At 29.3% G+C, this 23,001-nt stretch overlaps 1 protein-coding gene across 1 annotated transcript; it reads right to left on the reverse strand.

The window, feature by feature from the left end:
- Nucleotides 1-4,308: 4,308 nt before the first annotated feature.
- Nucleotides 4,309-7,468, reverse strand: LOC111625745. The gene is made up of 5 exons (XM_023368966.1): nt 7,041-7,468; nt 6,837-6,963; nt 6,623-6,768; nt 4,717-4,849; nt 4,309-4,643 (listed from the first exon to the last, which is right to left on the reverse strand). The coding sequence occupies exons 1-5, from the start codon at nt 7,075-7,077 to the stop codon at nt 4,397-4,399; spliced, it is 690 nt and encodes a 229-aa protein (XP_023224734.1). The 5' UTR covers nt 7,078-7,468; the 3' UTR covers nt 4,309-4,396.
- Nucleotides 7,469-23,001: the final 15,533 nt, after the last annotated feature.

The following is a 23,001-nucleotide window of genomic DNA, read 5'->3' on the forward strand; positions in this document are numbered from 1 at the left end:
AGAAATAACGAATTCGCAACATTTCCGGTCATGAAATGTTCTCGCCATTGGTTGTCTTATTTGCCATCTGTCACGAATAGCCTGTAGCTAAATGGATTCGAGTTACACCTCTTCGACATTTACTGAAAAATTATCATAAATCGATCGTTAAAAAGTTTTTAAATAAATTTTTTTTCTTTAGATAAGATTAACAACCCGTTTTGTTTCCGAGTCTGAAGAGAGCGGATGGAGATNTCACAAATGTTAATTAAAATAAACAACTTTTTATAAACACTAGTTAAATAATTTCATTCTGTTTTCCTTCGAGTTTTCTACAATTCTGTAGTATGTGTAATATTGAGAAATCACTAGAATTACACCAATAGGAACTTGTATTTAAGAAATTTATGTATAAATTTCCTATATATAATGAGCTTTTGTTCACTCGCAATTGAGTTATTAATCTTTATACATTGATTCCTATTGATTTCTGTATACTGTATATGGTTGAGATGAAGATATGTCCACTCTATACCAAGGATGATAAGTGGATTGACAGAGCTAATAATTCTCAAAGTTGAAGCTACGACGGCAGAAGTCTCAAAGGAGCGCTAGAAGGTAGAGTGTTGGAATACTTGTTGCTTAAAGTTGTAATTCGACGAAGCATTTCTACTTTTTATTTATTTATTAAAGTTTTTGATTAACTCGAAAGCTCCGCGTAAATAATGCTCACCTTTATGATCATTAGAAAAGTTTTAAAATGAATTATATGTTTACTGTAACTTATATGTAAATTGGCATCTTTACTTTTATTTGTTAAATACAGAAGAAGGATAAAAAATGTTGCCTATATGAATCACGACTTATCAAAACCCGATTTATAATGTAAATTGCTGGTTTCAGTAAGATTTCGGGTAAAAACATTTATACATTGTAAGAGATTTTTTGATGTTAAATCTCGTCGTATACCTGAAATAGTGACCCCCCTCCATCCTCCACTCTCTTGACCTTGAACGAACAAAAATTTAATAACATCAATTTCCCTTATATAGAAGCTACTACTATGCTAAATTTCGTTTTTTAATCATTATCCCATCTTGAAATATTAAACGAAATGTACGCCAACACACACACACACACACAACGACAGGTTAGTGGATTTAAAGTCCTTTAAAATTCAAACGACATTATCATCGTCATATTAACATATGAAATTATAGCATGCGTGTGAAACATATTTGATGTATATAGCGTAGGTTTTTAGGTACAAAGAATTTAATTAAATTTGAATTTAATGTATGCACCTTGCTTCTTTCTGCAACATAAAGTAAATAATAAAACATTTTAATTATACAAGTTTTGTCAAATTTTTTATTTCACTAATGAGTATTTTAAAAGAAAAATTAGTACAAACGGAATATCAATTCACGGTGATTACAATTTTATTGTCACAGCAAATAAGAAATCAACTTTTCACATTTCCACTGTTTCAGCCATCTTGTCGCTTCTCGCTGCAACAATATGGCTGAAGAGTGCTGAAGATTTAACCTTGAACCAGTGAGATCCATGCGAGGATTGCTGCGAGCAACGCTTCAAGAAAACGAGTTTAGCAGCATTCGAAAACGACTTAATTATCATTGTTGTAATTACATTGTAATTATAGAGGTTAAAGTTAAAAATTTGAGTATTAAAGCTAAAGAATTAAAATTCTTCGATAAGTCTGATAGCAGAAAATCTTGGTTTCTATATTACTATAATGTTATAAAAATTTTTACTAATGAGCGAGACTCTAGTGATGAGCAACCTTTTTTAGATGAGGGCCACAAGTGAACTTTCTACGCTTCAGGCGGGCTGCATCCGTTTTTTTCCTCGTGGAGTTGCGAGTACTACTGTATTCGATCGCTTTCAGTACGCTAGGTACTGAAATAATATATGCTAATGATACGCAAACGACAATATTTAATGAATTCTTTTCACTGGTCTAGTTTAATTATCTTCGTCACGAATATCAGCTTAATTAGAGTTACAAAATGACAGGAGGAAAAAAAACAAGAAGAAATAAAATTACGTTGCCAAAGTGTCCACCAGTGGCCGAATGAATAAAATCACTGAACACTGGTCATGAGTTCGCGCCTCGCTAACGGGATGGCCACGTGGAGTTTTCCATATTTTTTCACATTAATATTATCTAAATAGAAAGTCCTCCGGAAGACATTCGCTTCAGAAGATCGCATTGCCTTATGCAAACAAACAAATGTTGCCGGAGGCTGCGGGCTACTCTAGTTCTTTGTTTTCGAGTTGTCGTGTGAGCTCATAAGTATCGTCTCCAAAAACTTTTAGCATTATAATTCCTAGCATAAATTTTCGTCACCAGAACTTTTTTAGAATCGAACGTTTCTTAATTTTCGCATTCGAATTTCCAGGGATGTATTTCGGGAAGGTGTGCAGACAACAGCTGCATCACCTTCTGAAGGTTTTCCCGAAAAAAGCCGAGTACCTCAAATAGTAAAATATTTTGTAAGGCATATTGTTAACTTTCTGCACTTGTAAAGATTTCTAAATCTACTATTGAATACTCCAACTTTCGATTGGAATTTTTTGGGTTAATTTGGATTAAACTTATTAATAAAACCTTTCTTATGTACACAATAAAAGTACTATAATACTCTAATAAGGTTACTATAAAAATGAACGTAAATGTATGAAACAGAAAGAAAAAAATTGATACAGCGCAATTCCAGTTTATACAGGTTTTCCTGCAAGTAATAAAATACATAATAAGTTTGCCGATTCGATTTTATTAACTTTACTTGTCAAAAATTTTCCTACTTGTTAAACATTAATTTTTTTATAAAATTATAGGAGTAAAAGTCATATAAAGGACGTATAAAATTGTTCAAGGTTGTTCAACATTATAGCAGAGGTGTTTTATAAAACATTTAAGTGCTTGAGGCAGTACTTCGATAATCATGTCCTTTAGTAATAGCAAATGCCAATTATAACTATTTCTGTAAAATTATTGTTTGCAATTTTAATATGAAAATTCTCGATAATTGATACGACCTCTAACTAATACAAAATACAAAACATGATAAGTATATCGGCAAATATTTTACATAAAATTTTTAAATACAGTTTTTTTGATTTTATACAAATTTATGCTTTTTATCACCAGGCAATTAAATATCTCGGATATGTAGCATACTTTCTAAGCGTGGTAATTCGTTTATAATTATAATTTTGAACTACATAAACGAAATGCGGTAAAGCCTCTCGCTATAGTCATCTGGCTTAAGCAGTTATCTACGAAATTCCCGTATAAAACTGGATAAGTTTTAATACAAACTTTCATCTTGATGGCCACTGAATATCTCATTTGTGGCCAAGATATACTGATAAGCGTCTTAAACTGGCATTTATTCCCATTTATGTGGACAATAGAACAGAAAACTTTCGTTTTTCTAAATTTAACCTATTGTTTAAAGAAATGGAATTGAGCTTTGTTGCTATAGCTTTGGAGCAGTTTACTGAGATTTGTATTAAACGTTTAACAGGGTTCACTACAGCACTCTAATTACAGTTACGTATGTCAATTTTTTTCGTAGCCTCGCTTAAGTGACCACCTTTCTTATGTGGCCAGAAATTGGCCACATAAGATGGTTGACGGGTGTAAGGCCGGATGGATAGGGTGGGGCTTACCGCTCTGGAGGATAGAGGATCTAATCCGAACGGGTCGAAACAACCTAGTAATTTTTCGGGATGGACTATCAGGATTTATGTCGGGCCTTGTACCTCACCACGTGAACTTGGCCGAATCCACAATAGGAAAAGTTTCCGTCCCCTAACAATAGAAAACATACTGACAACTTTTCTCATTTAATAAGCAGTTTACAAAAGTAGTAGGCCTCTATTCTGCAACTTTTTAATTTGATTTTATAATCTAGTAAATCGAAATGTCTATTTTGTGTATGTATTTCTTGCTAAATATTTTCAAATAAAATATACAAATGTTATTAAAAAAACAAGCTAACAAGGGCTCTTGCACGGCTTTCTTGGCACTCAAACAGGAGGTTAAGCAATGTGATAATTGAAATTTTGATCACAAAGTAGAAAAAGTTATGTAGGCGAAATCATAAATAATTCTTCATTGGAAAAATGAAGCTAAAAATATATTACCAATTGGTTAAAATCCTGGACATTTATGATATAAAACGACTCGTTTATTATTATTATTATCATCAATCCATCTTTATTATATCATAAGATTGTACAGTACATTAAATTGATAAAGAAGAAGCTTTTACATCAATATACATTATAAGAGTAAATAATGTAGTAAAATCAAATGCTATTACTTTTGTTAAAATATATTTTACTAAATTTAAGATGAAAAAAGTATTTTGATTTCAAAATGTTTCTAAAGAAAACTTTTGAATATGATGATAAGGAATTTAGCCAAATATGAATAATTTGGTGAAGGAGATGTAACCTCTCTGTTTAACATATTTATGCAAAAGTTGCTAGAAGGATTGTAGGAGGAACATAAGTGATTATACCAATGCAAACCGAACATATGTAATAATTTCTTAAATGTCGAGAAAGATTTTTTGCCACAAGAACCATCTACTTGATCAAATGTACAGTCATAAAATTTATTAAAATAGCTATAAATAAAAAAAAATCAATTAAAAAACATAAAATATATGTACAATATATGCAATTAAACAATATACTTACCAACAACCTGAAGGTATTCTGGCTTCTATGTTTTCTCCAGTGACTTGATTTACGACTCTTTCAAAGTTTTCAAAACATACATGAAGTGTATTGTTGAAAGCTACCGACAAACAGGGTGCAATTTTCAAAAATTCTAAATAAAATAATAATATTTAAATTTTGAATTCAGCTGCATGTTATTTTACTCTATAAAAATAATCGAATCATTTACTATTAAGAAAGATTTTTATTATTTTATAAGTTTACTTTATATAATAGGTAATATTAAAGAGGAAATGCTCACTCTCCCCACATTTACCAAGAAAAACCCATTTTAACAATTTACTTAATTGTTAAAATTAAAACACACATTATTATATAACGAACTATAAATTAAAAGCAAATTAAGTGGATTAATGTATCTGTTACAGTCAAAACCCGTTTTTCGTTAGAACGCGTTTTAACTAGTTGAAACTAGTTTATACTGAATGTCTTTGTTAAAACCCGTTTTGTCTAGTTAAAACTAGTTTTAACTCAAATTCATTTTTGACTAGCAGTAAATTCTAGTTTTAACTAGACAAAACGGGTTTTAACAAACACATCCAGTATAAACTAGTTTTAACTAGTTAAAACGCATCCTAACTAAAAACTGGTTTGACTGCAACGCATAGAGTGATTCGGGGTAAGATGGTAAGCGGGGGAAGATGCCTAATTTTTGATATTTTCAAACGGTGACGTCACATATTGTCATGTATTTGTATGATGAATCGTTGGGCCAATATTGAGTGCGGAAAGCTGTAGTTGGCTACCGTTACTTCATTTTCTACATCCGAGAAGAATAAAAGCTAGATAAGAACGAAGTTTTTGTTGTGAAATGTTTCTAGAATAATTTTAAACTAAAAGTTAAAATGGAATTTATTAAAAATTGCTAAAAACAATTAATGTGTGATGTAGTTAAGGTTCTAAAGTTTCCATTGTCAGCTACCGCCGATCCCGATCGGACATGCTGGAGCACGTGACTCTACTAGGCATCTTACCCCAACAAATGGAAAATATGCCACATTTTTCTTGGGGTAACGTGCCTATTTTTTGTTAATTGATTTCCAATATGCCTATTTTTAATAAACTTTTGTTTTCTCGTTTTATTGCAGGATATGCATAGAAATTATATAAGGACTTCTCAAAAAAGTTTTTGGACTGAAAAAAGCTTTCAGCTAGCTATAGAACACGTTAGAACGGGCGGAAACTTAACAATACTTATACTGTGCTGTTATACTTACTATGAAGTACTTTGTACTACATATGCAATAAATTAAATTTGGTTAAGAAATTCAAAAATTAATTTTAAGCAATTATATTTGTTATCTTACCCTAATGGCATTTGGCATCTCACCCAGATACTTGGGGTGAGATGCTTAAAATGCCAGACAGTGAAAAAGTCGTCATTGCAAACACAGTATAGAATTTTTTAAAATAAACTCCAAACTTTTATTTGAAAGACATACTCCAGAATATGATATTTTCATTAGAGGGCTCCTAAACTCAAATTAGCGCTGTAATTTTCTTCATAAGCAAAATGTTAGGCATCTTCCGCCGAATCACTATACATAACTTTATTTCCCCCAAACATATTTATGTAGCTAAAATTAGTTTTAACTAATGTTAAAAGTTAAAACTAGTTTTATCTAAAGTCAAAACATGTACAGCAGTAAATTAACTAGACAAAACCGGTTTTGTCTAGTTAAAACTAGAATTTACTGTAGTCAAAAATGAATTTGAGTTAAAACTAGTTTTAACTAGACAAAACGGGTTTTAACAAAGACATTCATTATAAACTAGTTTCAACTAGTTAAAACGCCTTCTAACTAAAAACGGGTTTTGACTGTAACATATCTATATTTTAATAAATAAATTTAATACGTTTCACCTGTCTGAAACTCGCTTCCAACTTGGCATAATTCCTTCAAAACATGGAGTTCATCTTCCAATACTAGATTTATAAGTTGTTGATGCCAATCAGCAAAACATTTATGCAGAAAATCATCCACACAATTAAATGATTTATTTGCAATTCTAGAAATATGTAATCATTTAATAACTAATTTAAGTTAAAATTCAATTGCTTATGATCTCGAACTTACTCGCATAATTTTTCTAAGTCTTCGGAAGTTTGGGGTATTCTGTTTCTGCTAATTTTTAGAACAGTGGGCAGAAAACACAAATCGAGATCGGATGTATGGCATTGTTGCTTCGCATTTACCAATGACACTTAAAAAAAACAAAAAAATGAATTAAATGATGATAAAATTCTCGTGATAAACGTAAAAGGAATATTAAACACTTACGAGTGGTCAGACAAACAATGAGCCAATAAAGTTTCATTTTTCTATAATTATTACTACTTGGTTTCTCTTCCGATTAATGACAATTCGTAGGTGGTGGTATGCAAGTTACAAACACAATAGTTCTTGCCTTCAGAATAATAGCTTTTAAATTTTATTGATAATATTTAACTTGGCAAAATAATTACGCAATACACGTGGTTAATTTATGTGAAGGTTTAAATTAAACACACGTGACGTTATTATTGGTCTGATGTATAATATATCATTGGATTTAAAACGTGAAATACGCTTAAAAAAATATAAGTATGCTTTAGAAACGTGTATGGAATTCTATACCAAGAATGAAGAAGTATTAATTTTGACAGAAAGAAAAATTATTGTAACCTTGATTCTGTTCCAAATATTGTAGCGTGCCAAAATAATTATAATAGAATATAACAAATGATAAATTTAAACTGATACAGTTTTGAAAAAGTGAAAAAAAAATTGGATTTTAAAGGCATTTAGAAGATTTCACGCAAAATTAAATATGCCTTGTTCTAATATCATCGATGATCTAAATGATAATCTTATGTAATGCTAAACTATAAAATTATCAATAAGAGAAACTTTACACAGTATTTGCATTAAAAAAATACGACCTTGATTCTTCAACATAACAGATAGACTACTCTTTAAAGAAACTACAAATAGCTCGAAAAAAGTTTTCTTCGTTAGTTTGAAACTAAAATAAATACATTATTTAAGATATTTTCTGATCCACAAAATTCAAGCATTTATTTACTATTAAGTATGACTCCATTCGAGATATGACACATGACATTTTCTATCTTCCCATATATTTAATCTTTAACCATCAAAATTTAATAGCACCAATTTTCCATATGTAAAAATAAATCTGTTAAATTTCAAAATTTTTGGTTCATTCAAATATGAGATATAGACTAGTTCAAAATACACGCCGACACACACGCATACAAGAGCAAACATAAACACGTATTTTTCATCTCTCGTCTTCTTTCTACAATATTTCTTCTTATGGTATCGTTTTTCGAGTATTATTCAGATCAATGATTTAAAAATTTCTTGTGCATATCCTCTATTATATCATCTTTAATTAAGCGATATTTTTTGGCATAGAAAATTTTAAATATTGTTTCTTTAATCATTTTTATATATTTTTTCTTCATTGAAGGGGAAAAGACTAAGGAAAAATTCCCTATTCCCAATATTAACATTTTTCGACATTTTTTTAATAACATCTCGTAACAGATGGCGCCACATACAATTAAGTTTGATCAAGGTCTATAAACACGAATTCAGGACACCAATGTTCTCTATGGAGCCGCCATATTGGATCTTTAGTCCCAAGGTTACAAGATTTCATGCTATGTACGCGTAGTTTGCAAGCCACGGAATTTCTTTTATAATTTTAACTTCATTTATTGTTTACTTTATAATAAAATGATTATTAAGCAACATAATTATTCATTACAATATGCAATTTGTATTTTGTTACATACTCTCAATTATTATGAAATATTAATTAAATGACTGAAAGTTTTAATTTCAATTACTGTATTTTATTTTAAATTTTAAAGTATGTTTTCAGTCCACAAACAACATATTATACAATTTAATCTGTTTAATAAATCTGTTATTCTGTTTAATAAGTTACATAATGTTGTTATACAACCTGAAAGTAAACTAAAACTTTACCACAAACAGATCTGAGAACCATGTTTTGATGCAATTTAAACAAGGTTAATTAAAACATCTTTAATGATGCAAACATTTTAGAATAAGTGTTAAATATTAAAGCAGTATAAATAAGTTCAAATACTGGATTTTTGTGTTCATCTAACAACATAAATTATTTTTAAAAAATCTCTATTAGTAACCTGATACTACAGTTTTCAATTTCACTAAAACTATTACTTCAGAAAATGCAACACGTTCACACTAAAAGACAATATATGCAGCAAATAACATTATTTGTATCAAAATATAGTTATAAAAGCAATAATAATTATAAAATATGCACTAAATTTCAATTGAATTATTCTTATTGAATATATTCAAGCTGTTATACAAAGAATATATCTTGTATGGCTGTTGTTCCTGCTAAAGGAAAACATCAACTAGAAGAGGAAAATCATTTTCTGCAGTCTTCTAAGCAAGTAATCATTATTTATTAAAACATTTATTATTATATTACAAATCTCACACAACAGAAATCTTCACAACAATTTATAGACCTTAACTTTGAAATAATGTCATAATATTTTTAAACTTAAATATTTTTTAAATTTGGATTTTGATCATAATTCAACAAAATTATTTCTTTTAAGCTTTTGTCATTAGTTAATTTTTTTCTTAGTATAATTGAAAATTACTGGATTTTATTAGGAAGTTCTTAGTCTCCTCTTTGAGTGTCAGGAAAATCGAACAGGAGCCGTTGCCAGTTTTTTAAATATTTTAATGGAATAGTCGCTCCAGATCATATTCGTCTGCAAATCTTTTAAACCAAACTCTTGTTTATACAAATCTCGATGTCTCCTTCACATTTTCCGTCGATTTTATTTGAGCATAATTATTGATAATATTGAAAACTTTTTGTATAGAGTTTAAAAAATAAAATAAACAGGAGAATTTCCTTTATTCAGTTTTTGCATAATTTTTATTGGAAGCAAAACATTCAGCTGTTATAAGCAAGCCAATATGTCCATCAATTTTGCTGTATCGCGGTAGAATTGACCGATGTATTATAATAATGAACCAGGAACGAAACTTTATGAATAAGTCGCGAAGAAAGGAAGGATCTGTATTTGAAATTCTTCGAATTTCAAATACAGATCCTTCCTTTGACAAAAACTTTCTTCCATTGCTTAAATGTTTGTCCTTATATGTAATAAATTAAAGTAGAAAATATGAATCAGAATTATCCCGGAAGCTATTTCGTATGAGTCAGATCTGTAAATGGCTCGTTACAACTATATTTGGATTCGGATATACTGTATATACAATCTAAATGTACCTAAAATGATAGATATAATCAACAATATTAGCATAAATTTATAAAGAATTAAAATTTATGAAGGAATAGATATATATTTATATTTTTTAAAAGTAAATATCACACTTTATATAAAAAGTGATTATATAAGACAGGATTTTTCCTGTTCATTTCTAAACATACGGTTGTATGATTTACAACTAGTGTGTAGCGGTTAATTTTTAGTTGTGGGTGCTAAATTTCTTTCTACAATCTGTGCAAAGAAATTTGGCAAATATTTAAAGTTGTTGCCAGTAGTCTTACTGATGTATTTTGATTCATAAATGCAGATACTGTTGTAATTATCATTTCATTTGAAATTCTTTGTTTTCTCTTTTTTTCTTGCTCTCGAGCATCTTGTAATTAATTATAGGCTACGGTATAATTATTATATATTTATCATAATCTATAATAAAGCACATTGAACATACATCAAGAAAGTATATGATTAATTCATTTTTAGAATAGGCTCTTCAAACGGTTAAAAATGAAAGACAGGATCAATTGTAATTGTTATAATTGACTGCTTCAATGCTATTACAGCCAACGATCTATAAGTAATATACTGGCAAAGATACTGATTACAACGCCACCATTTGAAGCTAACGGCCTCCATTGCTATGACAGGCAAAAAGTGTATTCTTGTTCAGAGTCCTGTATTTTTGTCAGCATTTATTTTAGAAATTACAATATGAGAATTTCACTAGACACTAAACTGGTGTTTAATGCACTGTAATTTATAGAAATTATAATTTTTAACATAATAATTTTTAAATTTTATTTTTAGCAATTCTTACTGACATTTATGGTATTGCACTTGCACTACGAAGTTATGCCATCAAGTTGTTCTGCTATTAACTGCACCAACCGTTTAAAAAAGATCTTGAATTAATTTCTACAGGTAATTTTAATGAAAAACTTGTTGCACAATACTTTGAGATGATTTAAACGTTAATAACTATATGAAGTAGTTTTAAGTCATCAAATACTTTATTTATTTTTGTTCACGGTGTTATATAGGTTTCCATTCAGCAATGGAGGGTTGACAAAGCAAAGAAGTGGGTAATTATAATGAGAATAGTTGCATGGATGCCTACATTTGTTTAGTTCATTTTTACCTTAGACTGACCTTAAATATAAAAATTAAAGATCATTTATTTACTGCTACATAATTTCATGCAGAATCACATTATTCTCTATTAGTTAAGTCTCATGTATATTTCTCAGTGAGAACAAATCATACAGTATGTGTCACTTATACTGTTCACAGTACTGTAAGACAGAATTCTCACAAAACAGATTTTATTTAAAGACCAATGAATTTTAAATTTTTATATTATTTTCTTACGTTGTGTAGAAATTGCTATTGTATTTAATTACATATATTTGTGTGTTTCAATGTATTGTCGCTATTATGGCTTACATCACTGAAAGCTGTTTATGTTAAATTGTCAGAATGGTTTTGTTAATCCCTGCCACAAGGTCTTGTTAAATCCCAGTTTTCTGCTAAAAGAAATAATAATACTGTAATTCAAATTATATGCTGTAATATATTTCTTACCATAATTACATTGCACGAAATTGTCAAGACCTTTTATTTACTCTCTTTTGTAGTGTTTATTTTTATTTAACAAATTTTATCTCAGCGTGATTTAAACGTTATTTTTAATTTCAAGACTGATACCATAAATATGTCTTGTATGAAGTTTATATTGCACGTCTGATGTTAAGTGTCCAATATGCAAATAATACATTAAAAGCCCTCAAATTTAGTCCCTTTCACACACATTAGGAATTAACAGTCTCACGGCTGAGTCGACCTTTCTTTAAAGGCTACTCGTCGGCCTCAATAAGTAAAACGTTAAAGCCATGTTAACTACGATAAATATATATTCATTACAGCCATCTGTCGTTAACATTTATAATTAAAATGCATTATAATATAAAAATAAGTAAAGATTACTTCAAAAAATAAAAATAAAAACGTAAACTTAAAGCTTAAAATAAATATAAAATAATTATGCAACTTTAATAAAAAACAATAATAATAATTATTTATCATTGTAAAATAAATCATAATTAAATATATTTTTTATCAGCTGAGTACATGTAACTGTACACGTACTGAAATGATAAACAAATAATACGTTTATTTAAATTATTATACTGTGGAATTTTTGTTAGTTGCGTAAATTTGTTATTCTAAATTCGATATATTATGAAGCAATTTCAATATTTGGAATTTTTATATTTAAAATTAATAAATATATCAATTTTTTTTAATATTAAAATTTCGAAAACTTATTTAATTCTATATTTATTTTCCCCAATTTTCATTTTATCATAGCTGAAAGACTATAAATTTTATTTAATAATATAATTTGTAGCTTAGGTTACACTTGTATATATTACGCAAATTTTGAATAAGGAAACGTTTATAATTATCAGGGTTTGAAAAAATACGTAGTAAGACGTAACAAATGACGTATGGTTTTGGCTACGTTTTGATTGTAAAATTTGATTTGATTTCGTCATTGGTTCAGACAATCGAGGAAAGACATTCGTGATTGCATGCGTCAGAATAATTTTTTAGATAAAAATTAATTTGTAATTCCAGCAATGTCGTCTTTGAAAAGTACACAATAGATTTTGTTTAATTTCGTGGCAAATTTGATTCGTTAGGAAGAACTCCATTGTTAGGAATGCTGTAAGTAATTTTCAACTTCGTGAAACCCGTTCAAGAAATACATTTAACGGTTGAGTTATTCTATATTTTTATTGCTAATCAAATTAGATAACGTCATAGGAAACCAAAGTTACGTTTTTGATGGATATAAGTTACCTGTAATGACAGAAATATTAAATTTTGATGTAACCGAACTCTCGATTAACTATCTACCTCTTCGAATCTGTCTAAATTTGGACGTTTGGTAGATAAAAACTAATAAATAACCGGATTTCTAATTAAACTTATACATTAACAGCTGAAAAGCTGCACGTGTTGCTGGAGTGACGTCATAAGTATTTGCTAAACACAATACAATTTTCCCTTATAAGTTTGCTCAGCTTTAACGCTACGTAAATATATGAATTTAGAATTTTTGAATGCAAATGCAAACTTAACGAATAAATAAAATATTTACTTTAAATTATAAGTGAATGTATGTATTAATATAATGTTTACATCATACATCGTAATATTTTCAGCTTATAGTACTGTACATACACGAATTAGGTCAAGGGTTGGATAACCTTTTGTTTAAAAAAAATAATATATTTTATTTCGTTTTATTTTCTATCGTGATTTTTCTTCTCTTTACCAATTCTCATTCTTAAATCAGTTTTAATTTAAATGTAATTGCATGAGAATGCGATAAGATAATTGCTGCAACCGATAATATTGATGAAGAATTGTTATTGTATAACTATACTTGGATAAACATCTGCCATTACGTCATTGCACCATATGAAAATATACAGTAATTATTTTCCTTTGAAAGAAAACATTATAATCTTTTACATGTGTGAAATTCAGTCTCAAAAGAATTTTGTATTAGTCATTTGAGGTATCACGTTGGCAGCCATCCAATTACGTGTATAAATCATTAAATAAACAGCGTTGTAAACATTACAATATATATATATATAAATATTGTAAGAACTTCAATCTTACAAATTAAATTTTTTATTTCAAATTGTTAACATTATCTCAAAAAATATATATGCCTATTTTCTATGAAGAGAATACTGAATAACTATTATTTAATTGTTTTATCAGAAGACTTACTGTACGTTAGTTACATCGATAATTTGAGTGAATAACATAAAAATAATTACACGTTATCAGCAAAATTTTAAAACATTTAATAATAAAGGAAACATTACAAAAGCACGCGCTAAACACGTGTTAGTTGAGTGATAGATTGCTAAACAAAGATGTATATGTGTACGAAAAATAATATATAAAATGGCAATTTTATGTAATTTTTATATATATTTGTACATATACGGTTTGTTGATTCTTTTATCAATTAAATTTCCAGAATGTAGTAATAGCTCTTCAATGGGCTTTTCTGAACTAGTAGATTTACGTATTATCCTTACAGATGACGTAGAATGACGTACAGTACATTACTAGCTGATTAAATATTTACTGAATAGTTTAATTCACGTTTTGAAATTTAGAAGAGGGGGAAACTATACATTAATTCTAGTGAAACGTTTTTTATAAACCATTATAAGTATATTATTTTGTTTTTGAAATATAAAATAAATATATTTTTAACAGCTTATATTTTTAATATTAAGCCTTACATAAGCATTATTTAAGTATGAGCTTATTGCATATACTGTATTTAAAGAAAAGTAATAATTATGATATATTAGAGGAGAGGAAAAATCATTTTTCGACTTTTTCTTGGAATTTCTATTATTCTTGACGAAATGTGGGGGATTCCCCTTTTCATGAACTTAGAATTAGCTACAATGCGATCAAAATAATTCTTTAAATATTTTTTAAAGAATTGGAGAATTAAATCGACGACATAAATATAAAATTAAAGATAAATTTGCCGTCTTATGAATAAATAATTTAATACAAATTAAAATATACAGACTCAGAATACGCAAACGTATATTTAAGATGTGCATTTAACAGTGAAGATTTTAAAGAGAAAATTGTAATTTATAAACATTAATTTTAAAAACTGTAAAGCAAAAGGTTAATGATATTGTCAGAACGATTTCACGCTTTTGAATGTAACTGTACAGCTGCAGGTAATCCTGGCAGATGAAAAATCGAAAATTAGTTAATGAGATAAGAATGATAATACAAGATATAAATGGAAATTCCCTTTTGTTTAATCAAAGAATGAAGATTTTTATAAAATAATAATTTATTTTATGATTCGTAAAATATACTAAAGAAAAAATAAAATATATTTTTTCTTTTAATGTATAAAATTGTTTTAAAATAAGCATTCATAATATTGTTATGCTATTTTATATTGTCCAAAATATTGATAACTTGGCCAATACTTCAAAAGAAAGAAAATAAAAAATTTAAAAGATTTTTGGAAAATAGTTTAACGTAACTTTCCTTTTTTGCCACTCATAGAGCCCATCTGACATGAATGGATAGACTTGTGTGAAAAGATAATTTTTATTTTTACTTTTAAATATAAGTTTTATGCTAATTAATAACCGAAATATAATAATTAAAAGTCTATTAAAATCGAAAAATCATAATGGAATTCCAATAACAGTTTTAGAAATTATTAATCAGTGTTAAAATTGATTTTTGTTCGTTAACTTTGGATCAAATACTCAGCAATAAACGAGAATCGAACTAAGACAAAAACAATTTACTTTCATACAAATGATTATAACTACCACTACAGCTAATATAAAACAAACTATATAAGGTCCTACTATTTTTATAGCTAATTTATGGTTTGTGATATATTACTGAAGATTTTATTTTTAAGAAAGTAGGATTTTCTACAAGATACAAGATTCGAGATACTTTCTTCAAAATTTCTTCATATACAAATTACTGAGTGGAGTTAACATAATCATTGTGGCAGCACAAAAGTAAGTAAATAAATGAAATTAAAACTATAGTAATTTAGTTTCAAAAATGGCAACGAAGTGTCTTGTATCCAAGAATGTAAATCTCATGACCACATTCATGGACTATGTCCAATAAGAAATTAGTATTTATTCCTCGTGGTTTTAGAACTATGTTGAGTGGTCGTAATCATGGAATTTGATATAAAATATTAGCGTGTTCCTACTCTATAGTAAGCGATAGCGAACATTTCTCTGAAGGTGAGTCAAAACTGAATTAAAAATTTAGTAAGTCCAAATGGCAGGTCAGATATTTAATTTCAGTAATTAAATAAAAATAAAAAATTATTACAAATTTACTCGATTTAACTCGTAAAATCTGTATCAGAAAAATAACAATAAATTCTGTAGTCTTTAAATGAAAAGTGATGTTGTTTATTTCGCATAATTTCTCTATTTAAGGGTCATAGTAACCTTTAAGACTTTATTTTATAGCTTTAGGACCAGTGGCGTAGTGTGGGTGTCAGCCGCCCGGGGCGGAGGAAAATTTCGCCCCCCTTATTTAGGTATCTCAATTTAAAAGACTAAAATTCAGTTTCGTCACAGAATAAGTAATGAAAAATTCCGTGTTAGTGTTGCCACCTTATTAAAATCGCTGACCCGGACAGCAGATGAGGTTTGTTCGAATAGAAGTTCCTGACGCATGCGTATGACATTTTGCAATGCGAAGAATAATTTGCAGTGCATGCTGGTTCTAAATCAGTTACAGTTAGCGACTAGGGAGACTTGGATATTTATTTATTTATTTATGAAAAGTGGGGAACTCCTGGTATCACTCATAGGTACGACCAGGAGGGGAAAAGAAATGAAGGAAGAGGGAGAAATGCGAAGGATAGGGGATGAAAGTGGGGGCAGGAAGAGGGAGGAAGAGATGGGATCCCACAGCGCACGCATCACATTTATTTACAAATAAACCAGAGTAAAAAAAAAAAAAAACACACAAATAATGAGGACAACTGCCTGACAAGCGGTGGGGAGAACAAGCAAAGCAGTAAAACAGATAAAACAGTAGCATGTAGCGTAGCGATCAGTAGCATAACACTATGATACAGAAAGCCACAAAGGAAGTGAAAATCACAAGGTAACAGTTCCTGGGTACAATGAAGAAACACTGTTGAAGAGAAGTCCACTCAATCAGGATTTCGAACACTGTTGTTTGCGATGTGTAGACTGCTCGCTGGATTCAGTGCTGCCGTCGCTGAGAGAAAGTCTGCTAGCTTATAATAAATGTCCTTGTTTTCAAGGAAGACGTTAAAAGGACAGGGCCAGTTGAAGCCAGCATAGAGTACACTGCCAATAAGAATGTCACGGTTCTGGTTGAACAGCGTACAGTCAAAGAGGAAGTGACTGCTGTCCTGGATGGAAGTGCCATCACACTGACAGATGTTGTCTTCTAGAATATGAAATCTTTTTAAGTATGCCTTGAAGTTGCCGTGACCAGTAAGCAACTGGGTCATAGCGAAAGAAGGAGAGAAGTGTCTCCACTGAAGGCGCTGGGTGATGTTAGGGATGAAGTTGAAAGTCGTCCTGCCTGTGATGCTGCTATCCCATTCCTGTTGCCATTGGTGGATTGCAAGCTGGAAGTTCCAGTACTTAATTTTAGAAGGTGGGATTTTGTCGTAGCTAGACGGGAGGGAGGAGGCTGCGGCGGATTTAGCGAGGCTGTCGGCGGCTTCGTTGCCTGCTACACCCGAGTGGCCACGTACCCATTTAAAATGTACATTGTGGTTGTGCGTATTAGAGGCAAGATGACGGTGGATTCGAAGAACGTTATCGCCTCTGCGTCGGAGGCCAGTAATGTAGTGGATGGCAGTGATGCTATCGGTATAAACGATGATGGTTTTGTTACGGGGGAACCAATCGGTGAAAACGTAGTCGATTGCCTTAGTAATAGCAAGTATTTCCGCTTGGGGGACGGAACAATGAGGACCTAATTTGAAGGCAGACTTATGAGTGTCGCCGTTATGATGGTTAATAAGAACAAACGCTGCCCCCACATTCTCGTTGTTCTTGGATCCATCGGTGTAGATGGAGATGTCACAGGTATCATCATGAGGAAGGGTGTAACTACTGATGGTAGGGTAGCCTACCGTCATATTAGAGTTAGCATCCTTCACCTCAATACCGTAGGATTTGATATCTTCCTTTACTTGCTCAGGGAGATCAGAAAGCATAGTATTATTCTTATTGGTGTTGCAGAGGTAGTTGCTGGTGCCTAAGTTGTTAATGTTCCAGATCCTGGCCGCCATTTTGGCTTTTATGTGGACAGGAAGCAGACCAGCAATGACCAGAAGGGCAGAGGTCGGGGCCGTCCGGTAAGCCCTGCAGAGGGAGACTTGGATAGGAGTAACTCAAGTGACCTAGCTGTATTGGATATTGGAGGTGTACAAATATACGAATAAATCGTACAAGCAAGAAAAAAAAATGGTCGACAGGTCGCGCACGATATCCCCGGATAGGGAGTCAATTCCCGGACTATCCGGATGGATGGTAACACTATTTCGTGCTCATTTCAATCGGTCCGAGTCGTAGGTAGACGAAAATATGAAATAAAATGGTTCAAATTCTTATAAGATATTATTATTATTTACTGTGAAATTTTGCTGCCCCCTAAAACGTAATTTTGCCGCCTCCTAAAAAGTGCCGCCCGGGGCGGGCCGCCCCTGCCGCCCCCACTACGCTACGCTACTGTTTAGGACCTTGCTCTCACACTACAAATGAAAAAATATTTGATAGATTAACTTTTCATATCTTATAGAAACCTAATACTTTCTAAACATTCAATGCACGTACCATGAAATCGTTACGCGAGTCATGGGTTCATCATCACTGCTCTAATAGCCTACATCTTTGTATATTCTGCACAATGTTCGTCAATTAAATTAAAAACTATTCCTATTGATAAAGAATAATATCTAATAAGTTTAAAAACTAATCTAATATCGACAGTAGATATACAATTAATAGATTCGGAGTAAATGTTTATTCTCGACATTGACCGTGAACTGTTTCTTCCGCCATTTTGAAATGATGAATAACAACGTCTCTGCGGTTGTCGGGAAAAACCCAGATTAATTACATTATGTTTAATTAATGTTTGGCGAATAAGTTCAAACTTCATTATACTTTATAACGACAAAATATCGTCGTTATTTTAGAAATATTTTCGTGAATTCAGACGGTAAACAATATGAAATCCAACAAATTTGAAAACAAAGTCTGTAAAGATTCGTCAAAAGACAAAACAGTAATAATTTTAAAAAAATAACAAATATAAAAATAGAATTTTAATAGTTTTTTCTGTAATAATAAAAGACAGTTTATACGTATTCACGTGTATTTACTAAAAGCTTTGTTTAAAATGTAAAAAAAAATTAATCATTCGTTCAGAATTTCAAAATTTAATGGGGAGAAAAAATTAAATATTTGACTATTTTCATCGATTAATTTAAGAAGTTTTCAGTTTAAGAATTACTATGTAGTGACTATTATCTTTTAAATGGAAATTTTCCATTTTGATTATCAATTTTTTATTTTATCGTAGAAAAACATCTGATGGCATTAATCTATTGCTCTTTTGTACTTTCAAACAGAATTGAACATGGGCCAAAGATAAAAATTTTAAAAAAACCACAAAAAACTGAAAAAATTTATTATACTAAAAACATAGCAAAATCTACTGTTATTGAAAGTTTAACGGATAAAATATATGTAAAAGTATATAGTCTAAATAAAATATTAAATATATATTTTATTATATATTTAATTATATNTCCTTCTTGTAATTCACCATAATAATTATCTGCATAGCCACCCATCCATATCTGCATTACAACATTTATAGACAGTGCCTAAGTTCATTAAATAAAGAATAATTTAAAATTAATTGCATTGATTTGCTATATGTGAGATGGATACTGGGATAAAAAACTGTAGAATTAAAAACTTTAATTAAAAAAGTTACTCCAAAAAAAATTAAAGTAAATTTTTAAAGACAAAATAGAACTGTGCTCTAATGGAACTGGATATGCTGTTGTCATTATAATCATTCAAAATAGAAATCATTTGCATATCAAACAACTATAAACATGAAAATATCGTACGAAAATATTTAATAAATATATAACTAGTATCAAAATATTCGCAAATTGGGACGAACTTTTAAATAAAAATTTGCTATAAGAAGAATTTGCTAAGTCCTAGGCAGGGCGTCGAGAGCTTGTATGAGGCCCAGAAGTAAAGTTGATCCCATTTGCCTCTTAGAGAACCCCTTTAGCATTTTATATTTTGAACAAATGAAACTCGTAGAATGTTTCTTTATTGATGAAAAACAGTCTTAAAGATTTTATTTTCTGTTTTGAGACTCACTAAAAGAGCGGTAGATTTATTGTAATAGATATTATTGTAGATGGAAGTATACAATAATACTGTATGAACATTTTTAATATAGAAACAAAAAGTAAAACACAAAAGAAAGTACTGTAATAAAGTATTTACTGTATAGTATAATACTTATACAATGAATTAGTAAATTTAATACGTCTACAGAAATTCACCTACAAAACTGTTTTCTTGCTTTCAGAAGCGCTAAATTAATTAATTATTTAAAAAAAATAAAGCAAATTCTGCAGCAATATCTCCTTCAATGGACAAGATGGAAACTGAAGAAAGTCTCTTTGGACAGGTTGTTGTTTGGAGATAGTTCTTTATCAATTTTAAGTTTAAAAATGATCGTTTTGTAAATGTAACAGACACCAGTACAATTATATTTTCAATAATTACCTATTTTTATGATTTAAATACTAAAAGATGCTATCAAATTTGCGAGGTCCTCGAAAGCGCGTGGTCCTGGACGTCGCTTTTTTCGCCTATATACAAAATATATACTGTATATGGTCGTTTCTGGCTGTAAGTAGTTGTAATCCTCGATTAAATCTTCGAAGAGAGAGAAATAAAAGTAGCATTATTTCCGGTTTGTTGGAAGTTAAACTTATATGATTGACAGACTGTAACTAAATCGCACTTCATAGACGAAAATATGATTCTGATTTGTTACGTGTGGTATTTTTAATGCTTATTTTATATTTTTTATAAAAACCTACAAAATAATATTTACACATGTCTAGTAAACTAGATTGCCTATTAGAAATTCAGGCTACCAGATTTTTATAAATATCATTTTACAGTTTTATTATTCTTTATGTACAGTATTATGTTAAATATAAAAAATTAAATGTATAAAAAGTGCAATTTCTATTAAACAGACGTTTATAAAGTTTAATTTTACTATTAATTTTTTCACTTATAAATAGCAATAAATAATAATTATTATTACTAGTATTTATATGATTTCATTAATACGTGAATTTCAGTTTGGAAAGTAAAACAAATGATAGAAACTTCTGTATATCGCTTTTGAGCTTCAATAACGAACTACTCATTTATCCCAAAGGAAATATTATTTCCTTCGTGACAATGGGACAGTCCAATGAGTCATACTATTAAATTAAATGAATTGATAACGTAGTTTAATCTTTACTCTAATAAAATATATGAGCAGTTTTAATAACTTTTTTTATATATGAATATATAATAAATAAAAGTTACATATAAACATTACTATATTGCACAACTCTGTTTTGTATTTATAAACCTAGATTAATCCCTCTTTATAGGGCAAAAAATCAATATTTTGATCTATAAATAGCATTTATTGTTGTTAATTAACTTATATACAATTCTAAGATATGTATTTAAATTAGATTTTATTATCTAAAATAAAAACTATGTACTCTGTTATTACTAATAATTAATACATCTTGACTTCATTAAATAATAAAATTGAAAACATATAGAAAAATATGTTATTAACTTTCTTTAATTTTTATCAATAGTAAATATGACGATATACACTTTATATTACTAGAATAATTGCAACAGGTATAAATTAATGTTGGAAATTTTTCCTTGCTTTATCCAGAATTCAGTTTAGTCTTATTATGGCAATTTATATCTATATATAGGCTTACACACATAAGTAGGTTATGTCGAAAAGTAAAGTAAAAATTATATCATGATATTATTTGATTTATAAAGAATTTTTTTAAAAAAATCCTATTTTTTAGAAAAGAAATGAAGTATTGTTGTTCAATATTCCGTTTCTAAAGAAAGATGCGCATAAATTATAAATCATCTATCATATTTAGTAATAGTAAGTTAAATTGAATTGTAAATTGTGTAGTTATTATTTTTTTATACTTTCATTCGTTTTTCACTTTAAATTTCTTTTAAAAAATAAAAATAAATTGTTTATTTGAACGTGCTTTTTGACTACAAAAGGAATTGGAAGATTCGTGCGAAGCTACTTCTTTTTAATCAAAATTCGATTCTATCTTTTACAAATTATATTCTGAAAAGATTGTCGAGAAGAAAAGGTTTCCACCCTCGTTATCTCCTACTTTTTGCTTTCCTATAACCCTGACATCATTTTCCTCTTTAAAAGTCGTGCTACTGGCATCTGTTCTCACCTAATTCGCATACTTTATGCATAACCAATTTACATTAGATTGATGAGATCATTTTTGAAACTTTTTTCCTTTTATGAATTTGTAAAAGTAAAATACCGCCCTTATATATAACAAACTTTAACCTAGGTAAACTTGTATAATTAGGTTCATTTGGGTTAAGCCACAGTATAAGTAAGACAGGAGTGGTATTTTCCATCTATCTTTTAATCTAAAACGATATTTTTTGCAGCTGTTAAAAACAGAGAATTGTTTGTTCTTCAAATATTGTAAAACCCAAACCAAATATTTCTTAAAATAATGAAAAAGTTAACTAAATACATTAACATATGCTGTAGTTACATATTTAAATTTAATTGTAGACTAAGTTAATTCTGTTTTATAGATTTAAAGATTATGAAGTAATGTATTCACGTATTTTATAGTTTCACTTTTATTTCTTTTTTTTTTTCTTTTTTTACTTAAGAATATATTTCTAATATACAATTTTCATTTTTAAAAAAACCTATTTTATTCACATAAATTAATTTAATTTTCATTATATTACTTAAAAATTAGCACTTTCGTAATAAGAAATAAATATATTTATAGGTCTTCTAAACTAATAATTTTGTCATGTAGGTAATAAAAGGAAAACTTTTTCAGTTTAATAATAAAACTTTACAGATCAAATTTTTTAAGAAAATAAAATTTAAAAGGTAACATAAAACCTTATTGTGGCTGTACTAAATGCGCCGTCAGTATTATCACCGGT

The sequence above is a fragment of the Centruroides sculpturatus genome, unplaced genomic scaffold, assembly GCF_000671375.1.
Source record: "Centruroides sculpturatus isolate CEXI.00-Female unplaced genomic scaffold, Cexi_2.0 scaffold502, whole genome shotgun sequence".
NCBI lineage: Eukaryota > Metazoa > Arthropoda > Arachnida > Scorpiones > Buthidae > Centruroides > Centruroides sculpturatus.

Coding starts and splice junctions, on each gene's coding strand:
- LOC111625745 (XM_023368966.1), bottom strand. CDS start 7,077: ATGAAACTTTATTGGCTCATTGTTTGTCTGACCACTC. Junction 6,769..6,836: donor GACTTAGAAAAATTATGCGA/GTAAGTTCGAGA, acceptor ACATATTTCTAG/AATTGCAAATAAATCATTTA. Junction 4,850..6,622: donor TGGAAGCGAGTTTCAGACAG/GTGAAACGTATT, acceptor TATTTTATTTAG/AATTTTTGAAAATTGCACCC.